Source organism: Eucyclogobius newberryi, unplaced genomic scaffold, assembly GCF_026437365.1.
Source record: "Eucyclogobius newberryi isolate DKJ021-1_F unplaced genomic scaffold, fEucNew1.0.hap1 SCAF_3, whole genome shotgun sequence".
Lineage (NCBI taxonomy): Eukaryota > Metazoa > Chordata > Actinopteri > Gobiiformes > Gobiidae > Eucyclogobius > Eucyclogobius newberryi.
Window position 1 is genome coordinate 16,536,817 of NW_027315945.1, and position 15,627 is coordinate 16,552,443.

Here is a 15,627-nt window from a genome sequence, read left to right on the forward strand (position 1 = left end):
TTCTTACAGTAGAACTGGAGGCAACACTGACGTTGTCCAGTGTGACTCGGCTCAGATAAAGCGTCTCGTAGATGTTTAGGGCCCAGCACAATTACTTCAGGGTTAAGCAGATAGTTAAGTGTCATCCAGGCTTCTGCTTGTAGTCCATAGTATAGCATGAAACATCTTACTGATGTATGTTCTGAAGTATGGTTTTAACTCTCTATTTCCATTACATGGAATCATGCAAATGTCTTTCCACCTCCAGAAAGTTATTTAACTGTTGCTTTAACTAACATCAGGTGCTGTGAATGATCAGATTTATCCTCAGATTTATCCTCTGGTTATTGGATCCAGTGATTTTGCTTTAAACATGATTTTAAGAGCAGATTCCACTATCTAGATTTCATAAAAAGGCTATGTTTCAAATGTTAAAATTGTCAAAGCAGTGTTTAAATAAAGATACTTGAATGGCATTTCAAAGTCAGTGCACAGGTGTGAGGAACAAGGCCCTGACATCTGTCCTCATTAGGCTTCATTACAGTGAAGCACAGGCACCTGTCGCCAAGAAATCTGTTCAAATGTCAATTAGAAAACCGCCATGATGCTACCTTATTTGTCTTCTATACAATTTCCATGTGTGAAACAATAATGCCTTGACAACATTTAGATTTCTACAGCACTGTTTGGCCCCATGTTATTGTGACCGTGCCCAAAACAGGACTGAGGATACCATCAGCTCAATGCTAATCACGACATGCTAAATTAATTACTATTTGCATAGTGTGCATTAGCTGTTGTTAGCTTTATGGAATTGATTTTAACAGACTCTTTGAGGATGCTAATTGGCAATCTAATCAAGTCTGCTAATTAGTGCATTTGTCACTATGTAAATAGGAGATGACTGTTATATCATGTAGCTCTCAGCTGAATGAGCATGTCCATTTGTACTGACGAGGTGTTGCTTTGGATACTAACTAAAATAACCAAGGAGAGAATATTATTTACAAATCCACATATATTTTTAGTTTTAGATTCATGATCCAAATGCAGCAATAATCACAAAGCAAGCGGCTAGGGCTGTGCGCCTTTAGTTGTTTAGTTGCTTAGTTGCTTAATCGGTCGATAGAGTCGTATTGTACTTGTGTATCCTGCTTCCGAAGAGTGCACACGCTTTTTTGCTTGCTATCGCTGCTTTCCTTATTTATTTTGCTTTTTAATCAGTTTTTGTCTTCCAAACATTTTTGCTTTAGACTTTTTCAAGTAAACCAAGGATTGTAAGAACATTTTTCCAGTTTTAACGACATATCTGACGCCAGTGACATGTCCGGGAGAAGAAGGGAGAAAGACTGTGAACGCTGTCGGAAATATCAACAAGAAATTAATGAGCTGAAAACACGGATATTTGTTTTGGAATCTGAAAAAGTTCTTCACGATACCATTCCTGTGTCAACCGACGGTAAGAAGAGCACACTTTTTACAAGAAAAACTGCTACTTTCAACCTAAACCGCAGTGACTCTGTCGTTTCCAAAACTGTCTAAAAACCAGAAAGACCAGGCTGTTTCTTGGAACAAACTTGGAGCAAAGCCTAAACGATACAAAGATAACGTGAAGTCACCTAAAATACAGCTCACCAACAGATTTTTACCACTTTCAGAGATGGAATTAAATGAAAAAAGGAAAGATGACGTGGCCAAAATACAGCGAGGAGGATCTGTGCCAGGAGCCAAGGTCACGCAGATTGTTTTGGTTGGGGACGGCGCGATAAGTCACGTGACGCATGAAAAGATAAACACACATTCTTTTCCAAGCGCCACTGTTTCTGAGATAACGTCACTCCTTCCAAATATTATGGCTAAATGAAAAAAGGAAAGATGACGTGGCCAAAATACAGCGAGGAGGATCTGTGCCAGGAGCCAAGGTCACGCAGATTGTTTTGGTTGGGGACGGCACGATAAGTCACGTGACGCATGAAAAGATAAACACACATTCTTTTCCAAGCGCCACTGTTTCTGAGATAACGTCACTCCTTCCAAATATTATGGCTAAGCATGGAGGAGCTAAACAGCTGATTGTGCACGTGGGTGCAGTGGACATGCGGCGGGAACAGACTGAAGTTTTGAAAAAAGACTTCTTGAAGTTATTCGACGTGCTTGATAAAATGGAAATCAAAACTTTCATAAGTGGACCTCTTCCAAACATCGACAGGAGGATAAACAAGTTTAGCCGGCTGAACACATGGCTGTCCAAAGAGTGTTCCCCGAGAGGACTACACTACATTGAGAACTTCTATCTATTCTGGAAACGAGAGGACCTGTTTAAGAGAAATGGCCCCCACCTATGCAGAGGTGGAGTGAGGGTGCTGACAGAGAACCTGCTCCACGCTCTGAGGCATTGGACTGGGCCTGGACAGGGTCCTGAGCAGATAGTTAGAGAAGAGAGGAATGAGAGAAGAATTCCTGCTCCCTCAGCCAGAGACCGAGCCAATGTTTCAACATCAAAAGCACCACAACCTCAGCCTCCACCAAAGGATTCATCAGCAGCTGCTCCACCACCACCAGCAAAGGATTCAGCTCCAGCTGCTCCACATTCACCTCCACCGCCTCCAGCAAAGGAACAATCTTCAAAGGCCTTGGACCCATCTGTGACAAGCCCAACAACATCCCTGTCATCGCCCCTGCCTTCACACCAGCCCTGGGTTCCCCCTGCAACATCTACTCCCACTAAAGATTCATCATTCTCCTTCTCATCTCCACTCTCACCCATGGGCCTTCCCAGCCATTTTGAAAGTCTGATCAAATCAGGCATTAAGATGGCTCCACTCACGCCCAATATAGCAAGGGCTATGTCAATACTTATCAACTCTTCCCTGCACAAGCCGACTACACCAACAAAAGCCCCACCACCCATTCCCCCCTCGCCTCTCACCTGGTCCCAAACTCTCCTTGGCTACAAAAGCCCCACCACCCATCCAACCTCGCCTTTCACCTGGTATCTCCCATAGCTAGGATGCACTGGGTCTCAGCGTTGCCGGGACTTATTGTCACATTAAAAATCAAACCAACCCGGGGCCCTATGTGAAAAGAGCCCCCCCCTAGTGCTATTTCTGTAGTCACATCATCACACAGATGGAAAAACAAAATGCGAGTCAGGCCCAATCTGAGAAATGTGATTCATATTCCCTGTGAAAAGATAAAGCCCAGTCTCACTGAAACTAGTCTGAAACTTGCTGTGCTAAATGTTAGATCCTTATGTAACAAATTTCTCTTAATTAATAATTTTATTTCTTCTTATCTTGATTTTATGTTTTTAACTGAAACATGGCTTGACAAAAACACAGGAAATGTAGTTCTGATAGAATCTGCTCCACCCAACTTTAAGTTTGAATCTGAAACACGAGAAAACAAAAAAGGGGGTGGAGTCTGTGCTGTCTTTAGAGATGAAATAATTACCCGCAGGTTGTCTTTTGGGGTGTTTTCATCATTTGAGTATGTATCCTTTAAAATGGAGCTAAAACGGTCTCAATCCATTCTCTTCATTGTTTTATACAAGCCTCCCCAGCACTGCCAAAGTTGTATTGATGATTTTACTGAGATGCTTATAGTCATATGCACAGACTTTGATGGTTTGGTCATTACAGGTGATTTCAATGTGCATGTTGATAATATTTGTGACAGAAACGCTAAAGAGCTTGATGCTGTCCTTGAAACCTTCAGTCTTACTCAGCATGTGAGAGGCCCCACCCAGAGCAAAGGACACACTCTAGATCTCATAATTACAAATGGGGTAAATATTTCAAATGTTAATGTGATCGATGTTGCTCTGTCTGATCATTTCTGTGTCTTCTTTGACCTGTCTGTTTCTCCCAAACCTCCGGTTGGTCCTGCAGTTGTTCAGAGGAGACACATAAGTGATGGCACAGGTGCACTGTTTATGGAAATGATAAACTTCAAAAAATGTCATGTTCTAATGTAAATGATTTGTTGAACTCTGTTACATCTAGTGTTTTGAATGTTCTGGACACCATCAACCCTATAAAGGCTAAAATGGTTAAAAATAAGCAGAAGGCGCCGTGGAGAAATGATGATTCGGTCAGGGCACAGAAAAGGGAGTGCCGCAGGGCCGAACGGAAATGGCGCAAGTCAAAGCTCCAGGTTCAAAAAGAGATTTACAAAGAAAAGCTGAACATGTACAACCTAATCTTATGTAGAACTAGGGAAAGATATCTTTCTGAAATAATTGGAAGCTGCAGTAACAACTCGCGTGTCCTGTTTGCCACAGTAAACAGATTAACAAACCCTCCAGCTCAGCTGCCGTTAGAACTCATTTCCACATCCAAGTGTAATGAGTTTGCATTATTCTTTAATGACAAAGTTCAGGGCATTAAAAATGCTATAAATCCCACAATGCAAAAAATTACTCTAAAACCACCAAGACACTTAGAGCTAACTCACTTTGCACCAGTAACTGACAAAACTGTCCATGAGATCATCACCAGTCTGAGTTCATCTACATGCTGCCTTGATGTGTTACCCACCATATTTCTAAAGTCTGTGCTGAACAGTTTGTTAGCACCATTCACTCACATAGTTAACATGTCGCTTCAATCTGGAACATTCTCAATGTCTTTGAAAACTGCGGTCATAAAGCCTCTCCTAAAGAAGAGCAATCTTGATGCCGCAGTACTGAGTCATTACCGGCCCATCTCTAATCTGCCATGTTGGGGCAAAGTCCTTGAAAAGGTTGTTTACCAACAGCTCACAGATTTCTTCTTAATAAACAACTCATTTGATGTTTTTCAGTCAGGTTTTAGACCTCATCACAGCACTGAGACTGCTCTTGTCAAGGTGACAAATGACATCCGCCTGAACACTGACACGGGCAAAGCCTCAGTCTTAATTCTGTTAGATCTGAGTGCTGCTTTTGACACTGTCGATCATGGGATCCTCTTACAGAGACTAGAGGACTGGGTGGGCATCACTGGCACTGCCCTAAACTGGCTAAGGTCCTATCTGGAAGACAGGAAGTACTTTGTTGAAATTGGTAGCTGTGTCTCAGACCACATGACCCTGACCTGTGGAGTGCCCCAAGGGTCAGTCCTGGGTCCCCTTCTGTTCAACCTCTACATGCTGCCGTTAGGACACATTTTCACTGCGTATCAACTGACCTATCACAATTATGCAGACGACACTCAGATCTATGTTTCACTATCGGCAGGTGACTATGGACCAGTAGATTCACTCTGTCACTGCATCCAACAGATCAGTTTGTGGATGCAAAACAACTTTCTCCAGCTGAACTCAGACAAGACTGAAATAATCGTTTTTGGCCCACAGAAACAAAGAGAAAGTGTTAGCGGTCACCTCCAGAGTCTCGCTCTAAAACCTACAAACCAAATTAGAAATCTGGGGGTAATAATGGACTCAGACTTGAACTTTAATAGCCACGTCAAATCAATAACATCAGCAGCTTTTTACCATCTAAAAAACATTGCCAAAATCAAAAATATAGTGTCAAAACCAGATTTAGAGAGACTTATCCATGCGTTTGTCTCCAGTAGATTAGACTACTGTAACGGCCTGCTCACTGGCCTCTCCAAACGAGCTGTAAAACAGCTGCAGTACATCCAGAACGCTGCTGCTCGGGTCCTGACTAGAACCAGGAAGTACGATCACATTAGTCCTGTTCTCAGGTCTCTGCACTGGCTCCCTGTGGCTCAGAGAATAGACTTTAAAGCAGCTCTGCTTGTGTACAAGTCTCTCCATGGCCTAGCACCAAAGTATATCTTGGATATGTTAGTGCCATATGAACCATCTCGGACTCTGAGGACCTCAGGGACCGGCCTCCTGCTGGTGCCCAGAGTCAGGACTAAACATGGGGAATCTGCGTTTCAGTTTTATGCAGCTAAAATCTGGAACAGTCTTCCTGAAGATGTGAGACAGGCTTCAACTCTGACAATGTTCAAATCTAAGCTAAAAACAGTTTTGTTTAGCTGCGCATATGACTGAAAGGATTTTTTCTTTGCACTCTTCTCTTTTGTTTGTGATTTTATTAGTTTAGAAACTCAGTTGGATTGATAATTTTTAATTTAGTTAATTTTATTGTATTTCTGTTTCTGTAATTTCTTTGTGATTTGAATGCATTTTTCCTGCTGTGTGAAGCACTTTGAATTGCCTTGTGTATGAAATGTGCTCTACAAATAAACTTGCCTTGCCTTGCCTAGTTGACCAATGTCGTCTAATTATTTTTTATATTTTTGGGATAATTTAAGATTTATATTGACCACAGCAGAACGGAGAGTGATTTGAGAGTTTCATTTGCTGTCTTACAGATGAATACACTATTAACTATTTATTAAGTAGTTTCCTGTAAACATATTTGTAGCATGCTCATTTCTGTGATCTTGTGGTCTTGTCAGTGCACTTTGGCTCAGATACATGGTCTGATCATAGAGATACCCAATACATTTAACATATTTTAACAGGAGAACACGTCGCCTCCTTTTAGTCTACTGCAGCCCTATGAGGGGGTTGTTACAACATTTCCGGAATGTGTGTCTTAGCGGGCTAAGTCCAGACCAAAAACTCATGGGCCAATTATTTCACCTAAACTTTACCCAATAAATGTGCCTTGCTATGATACTATAGTAGCAGTGGGGTTTGAATCACCCTTTGCAACATTTTGAATTGTGGACCAAATATCTATCAAGTAAGGTAAGTAAAAAAAAAAATATATATATATAATAATAATCAACTTCCCCTTGTAGCTCTTCCACAAGTCATAGATTCTGCTAATCACACACATAACGTAACTCAAACCACAAGGCGCTTCTCTCTGTCCTGTCCCATCTAACTCTTGCATACAGAGCAGAAGACACGGCGCCTCCTCAGGGCACGCTATTCATCGTACATAAAAAATCATCTACACATCCATCAGTAGGAGCAGACTGTGGTCAGACTGCCTCGGAGCCATAGAGACAGTAAAGATGTATGTGAAATGTCAGTGAAGGTTGTGTCAGGACGGATGAAGATACAGAGACATTTAAACAACTGGGTGGAGCTCAGAAGAGGTCAATATGTAATCTGAATCTGACTAGACATTTCTACATCTATACTAGTGTGACATAAATGACACATATAAGGGGGAAAGAATACTTCAAACGAATGCATATGAGCCTCCTCCTGCTTGTGGATGTTCCTTTAACGGTAATATTCCAGTGTTGTCCTTTTTATAGACCTGGTGGTACTCAGAAGGCTAAATATTTTCTTTGGTGACACTTGATGTGAATAGTTTGAGGGCCGCCGTATGGCTCTTTTGGAGGATTTGTCCACTACACATTTTGTTAAGTGCTTTCATTATTTACCCGTCAGCTGCAGCCCACCTCACAGCTCTGGACAGCTCACATATGTTTTACACCCTGCCATGCTCTGCTCTGGTGTATGCAAACAGAAGTGTATTTACGCTGCCTCACTCACTGTGTACTCACCTCTATAAGGAGCACAGCTGGTCCGCAGGCTGATTTAGTGGTAGATCACGTTAAAGCCCCTTCACACTTTCTAATTACAGTAACAGCGGTAATTCAGGCGCGCACCGCGGACACATGCGGATAGTTTAAACACATTTACATTTCCTAAACTATATGGGTTAATTAAGAACCGGAAGACCATCTAGTTAGTGAAGCCATTTTTAAATTAAGACAAAGATTAATTAGAGAGGCAGTGGAGGATAATGGAGTTTGCCTCGAACAAATGTCAGAGGTTCCATTCCTAGTCCTTGTATTGTCAGTTTATGTATTATTCAGGTCGGTTTATAGTCATACACGTAAAAATAATAATAATTACGATTTTAGAAGCAAAATTATTTTGAATTCAATCTTTAGTCCAAAAAATATATACGAGTACTTCTTATCTGTCTTTTTCTTTTTTTTTTTTTTTTTTTTATCACATTAAGGGTTTAGTTTGTCTTTCAGAAAGTTACATTTCATAAAGCTGGTCACAAACTTGACTAACAGTAATGTGTTTGACAACTGTCTTTTGGTCATCATCTCCGGAATAGTGAATAATTGTTAAATCTTCTTTTTTTTCTAACAATAATCATAACACTAACATTTTATCAGTCAGTTGGAAGTCAGTTTATTTCATTTTATTTTTTCATACATTTTACTTTATTTATTGGGAGTGTCGACAGAGCCGCGGCGCGCGGCCGAAACTGCCATGTTATTTTGTGCCGGCCGCGCGCCGCGGCTCCTGAAACTGGTGCGCTATTTGACCGCGTTTTAGCGCCGTTTTAGACCGCGCCGGGTTAAGGTTAGGGTTAAGGTTAGGGTTAAGGTTAGGGTTAAGGTTAAGGTTAAGGTTAAGATTAAGATTAAGATTAAGATTAAGGTTAAGGTTAAGGTTAAGCCAAAGCCATGAGGGCTATATGGCAGTGCCACGGTTCCTGAAACTGCTCGGCCATTTAACCGCGCCGCGGCTCTGCAGCCACGGCCTTATTTATTACCGCATACATATTTAGTCTGGACTTGTTTCATCTGTTGACAAATACTTAGTCAAGAAGATTGTTTCAACTCAAAGTGCTCGGAGTAAAACTGCTGCTCCTTTTAAATTGCGAACACAGTCATAACTTTACAAAGATATGTGACGCTTAAACGTATATATTTGAAAAGCTTCGGGAGGTGTCTGGTGACAGAAATAGTAATAGTAGTAGGTATTGTTTCAATTATTGCGTATTTGTTTATTTGAGTCTTTTTTATGTTTTTTCCAATCTTCAAGTATTTATTTTACCACTCATATATTCTCAAGTCTTTGCTGTCAAACGTTTGGCTTTGCTGCACCCATCACTGTCTCTACAAACTGCAAAAGACGGAGACACAAGCCAAGTCTTTGCAAACACACAGAGAGGTCGCCCCCTGCATGTGAGCGCTGCTTTGAATGTGACCCCTGTCTAGGCCAATATGCACAGCTCAGCTAAAGGAGCCTTGTGCCGCGCTCCGGCGGCCACACTGAGCTTACTGTTGTGTCAAGACAGATGGAGGATTTTCTCTCACTTTAGCCGTGTTGAAATAATGGAATAAAATAAAAAATGGAGAGTTTGTTTATTGAGGAATGACTTTGTGGTAATTTCTCCTTGAATGGCTGGTGTTTCTTGGTGTGCAGAGGCAGGGTGCAGTGGGGCAGAAACTGAAATGTCACTGAAGAATCGTCTGTTTGACAAACGAGCTCTGACACAGTTTACACCACAAGCCTTAACACAAGGATCTGGACTACATCTGTCTGCTCACTGCTAATATCTCACACTAACAGCCTCTTACAGGAGCTATACAATGTAATGGCTTTAAAAGAAACAAGGATACAACGGTTTCCTGTGTTTAGATTTCTATTTTAGTCTGTTTTTAATTCATAAACGTGGGGTTGTTCTTGGACATTTTACTTTGACCTACTTTGGTGAAAAATTATGTTTTCTCCTACATGTCATTACATTTATTGTTTATGTTTTATTTAAAGAAATTAGTGCACCATTAATACACACACTGAAAATGTCAGATTCTCATCCTAAAACAATATTTATTCCACCTTTTTCTTCCGTCATCTGCTTGAGCACTGCAGCCCGGGAACACTAAATCCTGCTATTCGAGATGTTCTGAACCAAAATGCTTTGAATTCTCAAAGATTTATTTTTTACATTTACCAAAATAATATAAAAAAGTTTCTTATTTGGTTGTGTAAGTAACCAATGTTGTCCTCTGTCTTCCAGGGGTGTTGGCTGCATTTTCATCGAGATGATCCAGGGAGTGGCTGCCTTTCCTGGGATGAAGGACATCCAGGACCAGCTGGAGAGGATATTCCTGGTGAGTCGTGGACACTTTTTCTCTGTCAGGGTGATCTCTTGGCTCATACTTGATAAACACCTGCATAGTGTTCTGTCTCACCTGGCAGAACATTTCTATGGCATAGTAGGAAATGTAATATTGAAAAAGGAAATGTAAGACAACTTTGTTTAGGGTATTTTTGGGTTGTTGCTAGATTTATGAACCGCTAGGTGATAATACCAGATTATGCTGCACACACACAAAAAGGTTTTTTTTCTTACTTCCAATATGTGATTTAAAAAAGGAAATTGAAAAAACATAACAAAACAAAAAAGTAGTGAGAGAAAAAATAATAATATTTGTTCCATATGTCTCTGGAATTTTAGTATTTTAGTATTTTTTAAGTAAAAGTATTTTTTTATATTAATTATACATTTTTTATAAACATATTTAAGCCATCTCCTTTTTACTGCTTTTTTTTCGGCAGCCAAAAGTACATTTCACAGGTATCCATCTATGGTTTCCATTGTTGGAGTTTTACATCAGTGGTACGTTGTTTTAAAGTCAAATGGAATGTCGTGTATGCAGTACCTCATTCATCTCTGTCCAGTATTCAGGAATACACACTGTAATAGGACAGTCCCAAAACACGTGGTAGTGATGAGCCACTGGACAGCCACAGTTTCTCCCATAAATAATGTTTCCCTTGGAACAATGTAGATTTGTACATGATGCAGGTATGTTCCTATTCTTAAATGATAAATACAGTTTGCCTTTTCTTAATAGGATGTGATTCTTATGTGAACCGCAAACTACCTGGAAAATTAACTCGGCTCTAGATGTGTAGGGGCCCTGTCCATGTGAATAGTCGACTTCACAGCTCAGTGTAAACAAAGAAAGAACCAAGCAGCCCTTTAAATTGCCTACAATAAATACAAACTGAATATATTTTGCTCTTCCTGCTCTTCTCACACCTCTGGAAAGTTCATATTCTCACTATAGCTGGTCCTATAGCACATCTGTCATTGTGTTAGAAACATGTACTGACCCTCTCTATTCTCCAGTTTCTCTCTCACATCACACTGCTCCCATAAACCCACCTCAACACAAAACACTCAGGCAGGATCAAACTGAATTTGCAGCATAAACGCACTGCTCTGTCCCACGGGACATGTGAGCAAGGTAATCTACAAGAAGCTCTTCTTGAACCCATTTTACCCAGGAAAAATGCCTTTGTCTGTGAAATGACTGGAGCACAATGGAGTCTCCATTAGGTGATCACATAAGGTTATGTATCTGCGCGGCGGATGGCAGAGAAGCATAAATATTTTAAGGTAATGTACGGTTTGCACATCTTTTAATCTGAAAATCTGCCATCTTTCTGTGGAGTTTCCTCCCCAATCTCCTAATTGAAGCAGTGAGAATCATGGGAAGTCATAATGGATTTAGAATCATATGCTGAAGGGCTGAATAATTAATGTTGAAAATTACAGAGAAGAGGATGGAAAAGGCTTGGGTCAGGGAGGATGTCAAACACAAGACAAAAGAAGGCTGTTGCTTGGCTCCATGCCCAAAGGCTTAAGGATATACATCTGAGAATCTGAGAGGGATTTTTGAGGAAGAAGAGAGAAAAGGTGGGATGAAGCCCGCAGGTTGGAGCTTCTCTCTCAAAGCTTAAAAAAAAAAAAAAACTTCGATGAAGAGCCGGAGATGGAGGAAAACACTTCTTATTGATTGTCTTTCTGGCCCCGAGGCAGATTTCCAGTGCACATGTGTGAAATCCAGACACAAAGACCACATGGATGGGGCAAAGGAGCGGAGCAGAGAGCAAGAGAGAGAAGGGGGTCCTATGTGGGGATAGCTGCTGGCGGGACACACATAGTACCCCCCCATGGAGTGCCCCATCACCTCCCCCCTTCTAGTCCAGAAAGAACAGAGACACAGCCTGAATACCTGATTGAGCGGCATACCTGCCTGGACTCGGTATCACCGCAGATCCTTTCACCAGGCGCCAGATAAAACATTGGGGGCTCAGGGGCAAAGTGAGATGAATAGGGATCTGTCAAACACAAAGATTGCTGCTCCATTTTGGTAAAAGGGAAGAAAAAAAAATAAGAATGGTCAATAAATGTAGCCATAAATCTACAGCAGCAGTGACTTTGTAAAATGCAGCTGCTGTTGATTGGTGCTATATGGGTTACCAAGAACAAAACAAATGGCCTTTTTTATATTTCATGTACACAGCACAAGATATTATATAGCAAGTATTTTATTTGAAGATTACTGATGTTTATAATACAAGTTAATCCAACATACAATCAAGTAAGATGCAAAGAATAGTTTCTTCAAGATCTGAGATTTGGAAACTTGCAGGTAGAGTTTTCAGCAAATGGGTTTCAAAGATGTGATAGTTCATTGCCCGAGTGCCAAAACAATGGTTGTGATGAAGAGGAGGCGATGGAGAAGCTGAGGGGGCTGAGGTTTCTGCTGTTACTGTGGGTTAGCTAGTTTAAGAAACAGCACTGATTATAAATGAGATTCTAAATGGATTGGGACTGTTATTTTGTTAAACCTCATCTCAATTCAAAAAGTTTACTTCCATAACACCTTACTATGCAAAAACGTACACCCACTTTCATTTTATATTCAAAGTTTAGCAGAAGTAAAGGCGGACAGAACCTTGGAGTGAAATGTTGTCTGAAAACACCTTTTCTTTTATTCAAATGCATTGTTTGTTTATCTCATCTGAAACATTTATTGCACTGACAGATGGCCCAGACCTTTACTGTTCTCCGTTTTTCCTCCCTCCCCCTCTGGATCACGTTCACCTGTCAGCCCGAGGTTCAAACCCTGATGAATATGGAAATGTGCAGCTTGGAGAAGTAGTGCGTGATCTGAGAATTAGCCTACCTGTCAGAGTTAGCCTGATGTTGACATTTCCATCCATCCCAGCTGCTCTCCACAGCCCTGCCCATGTGCCACGCAGTCTGCCAGGCTACACTTCCAAATGCTGGGGCTCTGTGGCTCATGAAGGCCTTCATCAATGAATTATGTGCAGTCAGGAGCTTCCTAAAGGGCGCGGAGCTTGAAGCAAAGGTCAGCCTCCATCAGCGTTTGAGAGACCTCCTGCCAAGTCCTGAGCTGGCACATCCAACACACCCTAATGCCAGGATGTGACATGCACTTTTACTACTGCCAGCTGTCAAGTTTGAGTTTTAGTGACAATTATAAAAAAAAAAAAGGGAAAGTATCTTGTGTGATGGAGATAGTTTGGGGGAATGAAAAAGAATGCCAGATAATAATGTTACACCAGTATAACTTTGGCATAATATACCAGAGTCAGTTATAGGTCAGAGTCACCTCACTTATGTTCATCTACAGCAAGATGGTTTATTCCATGATCAATGGTCTTGTCACATGGGCTAGTTCTCAAATTTATTTAAACTGTACTTCATAATGGTCTAAGTCTAAGAAACATTATCACGAGAGCTGGACCCCAGTCTCCCATACATCCCCATCTCAAAGCCACTAACCACACCTTTGAGGGCAGTGAATTTAAGATCCTGGCAAAGGAAAGGTGGTTTAAGAGGAGTCAAAGAGGTTATATTTGTCTGGAAAAACAATTGATCTCTGAACAGAAATGAGGGTCTAATGTATAACCTGCAATCCATTTACAACTCCATTCTCAAGCCTACACCAAAACAAAGCGAACAATAGGGCTAATCAGAGTATGCTAATATTATGAACAATTATGCAAAATAATACTCAGGGGATCATTTACACCTTACAGTAGTTGAATAGACCTAGCTAACAACAGATACTTCTCACTGTCAACAACTATAGTGTGTTAGCTTCAGTGTAGTTAGCTCCTCCCTTCACACAGATATAAGGCAGTACCAGTACTTACCAGTTCTGTGTTGGATGAACTGAAGAAGCTACTTGGATGAATGATGAAACATTTTCACTCCGAAAAACATTTGTCCAGTTGACAGAATTCATTTTCAATTTATTTTGTTATTCATAAATTTTAGATACTTTAAGGTTGGATGGTTTCTTAATATGTATTGTAAAGCACATTAATTCTAACTTTGCTGCTATTGATCCAGTTAATGTGTTAGCTGTATTTTGATATTAATTACTCCTTAGACTTTGAATGCAGACCCTTTCTTCTATATTGCATGAGCTTGTGATTGATTTGACCCAGATCACATGTGTGGTTAATTACAGCCCGGTGCTGTATGTGTCGATTGGTCTTTAGCCCGCTCTTAATGAATGCCCTGTCTGTTTGATACAGTGTCTGGGGAAGGCTTCTCCTCTGTGTGAAATTACCTACTGCTAAAACTGAAACTACGGGGTGCTCTGCTATCAAGTCCTCATGAACATCCTAACCAGTGGCATGATAACTTAGGTTGCATTCATAATACAAATAGAAACGGTCTCTGTTCGATTGGGGTTCAAAGTAGCAACATTGTCTTGTTCTCTGAGCTGGTCCGGTTCGCGTTCTCAAAACTCTTTGAACCAAATGTATAGAAAGGCGCCTCTCCCCTTCACCTGTAGAGGCACTGTGTAAAATATCATCCAAAGGAATTACAGGACTTTAGCAGTGTTTGGATTCATTCTTTGGCTTTTACGGATCCAATCCAGAACCTGCCCTGGGTCTACGTTTTGTTCCATTTAGCTTTATATCTTTATAGCTTTATAGCTTTAGTTATTTCTGTAATTAATCACTGGAAACTGTGATATCTTTTTGCGCGATCATCAGTAAGTAGTTTTAATTAAACTAGACTTTGACCTGCTCCTGTTACTTTCACTTCTTCATCTATCGATCTCACACTGGAGTTTTTTTTGATCCTGAGCCTCACGTGCGTCTCAGCGTGGCTCACTTCCTGGTTTTGTTCCACTGTCTGGTTAGTTACGTTCACAATTCAAACAAATTGCGGCAGAGTTTGATTTAATCCGACTGAAGATTGACCTTTCTAACCGGACCAGAGTTCACTTCTTTGGTCTGGATCAGAGTTTCATTGCACGTTCACAATTACCAAATTAAAAGTGTATTGTAAATGCACCCTTAATCTTGCCCCAAAATATATACAGAAACAACATGATAAGTAATGCAATGTGTTGACAGATTAATATGCAATTTTTGGTACTGGTACGGTGCAACTATTCCATCAAATTAGCAAAAGCTCCTGCAACTTTATTTATACAGCAAAGTGTACCACAATGCTAAAAGAATAACATAAAAAACATTAAAACAAACGGTAACAGTAAATAAGACCTGAATCATATTCCATAAGAAAAGAATTACACTGACAATGTATTTTTATAGATATTTTATTATATTATATTTTATATGTTGTTCTATTAATTCAATCGTACACATTGTTAAACAATTGCACAGTAAATTTACGTAGTCTATTTTAAATAAAAGTGTTACCTTTTGCATAACCTATAGTTTTTGGGAGCTTCCTTATCCCACCGGTGACGGTTCAAGTAGTGGGTAGTATAGAGAACATGAAAGTATTTTGAGAAGAACTTTGAGAAGATTACTTAGTAGTTAAAAACAGTTGCATTGTAAATATACATATTGTAATGCAGTTCTTAGGTTTTCACTTGCATCAGTTAGTTGATGTGTGTTCACACTTGCATCAACAATGAGATTAAACTGGGGCTAAAATAAAGAATAAATAAATCCTGGACTAAACCAGGACTAGACCAGGACAAAAACTAGTCCGTACTAAACTGGGCTGAAACAGGACCAGCGACATCAAGTGTGAATGCATCCTTAGTCGGTGCTGGCTCAGGTTAGTGTGTCGACTTATACATAAACAAGACATTG

General features: G+C 40.4%; 1 protein-coding gene across 3 annotated transcripts in view; it reads left to right on the plus strand.

The window, feature by feature from the left end:
* cdk14 (cyclin dependent kinase 14) overlaps positions 1-15,627 on the plus strand; it is a 245,850-nt gene that overhangs the window by 147,829 nt on the left and 82,394 nt on the right. For all 3 annotated transcript variants that reach the window (XM_072460366.1, XM_072460365.1, XM_072460367.1), the window contains one exon: positions 9,734-9,827. In XM_072460366.1, the coding sequence (XP_072316467.1) occupies positions 9,734-9,827 (94 nt within the window). The remainder of the gene's footprint in view (positions 1-9,733; positions 9,828-15,627) is intronic.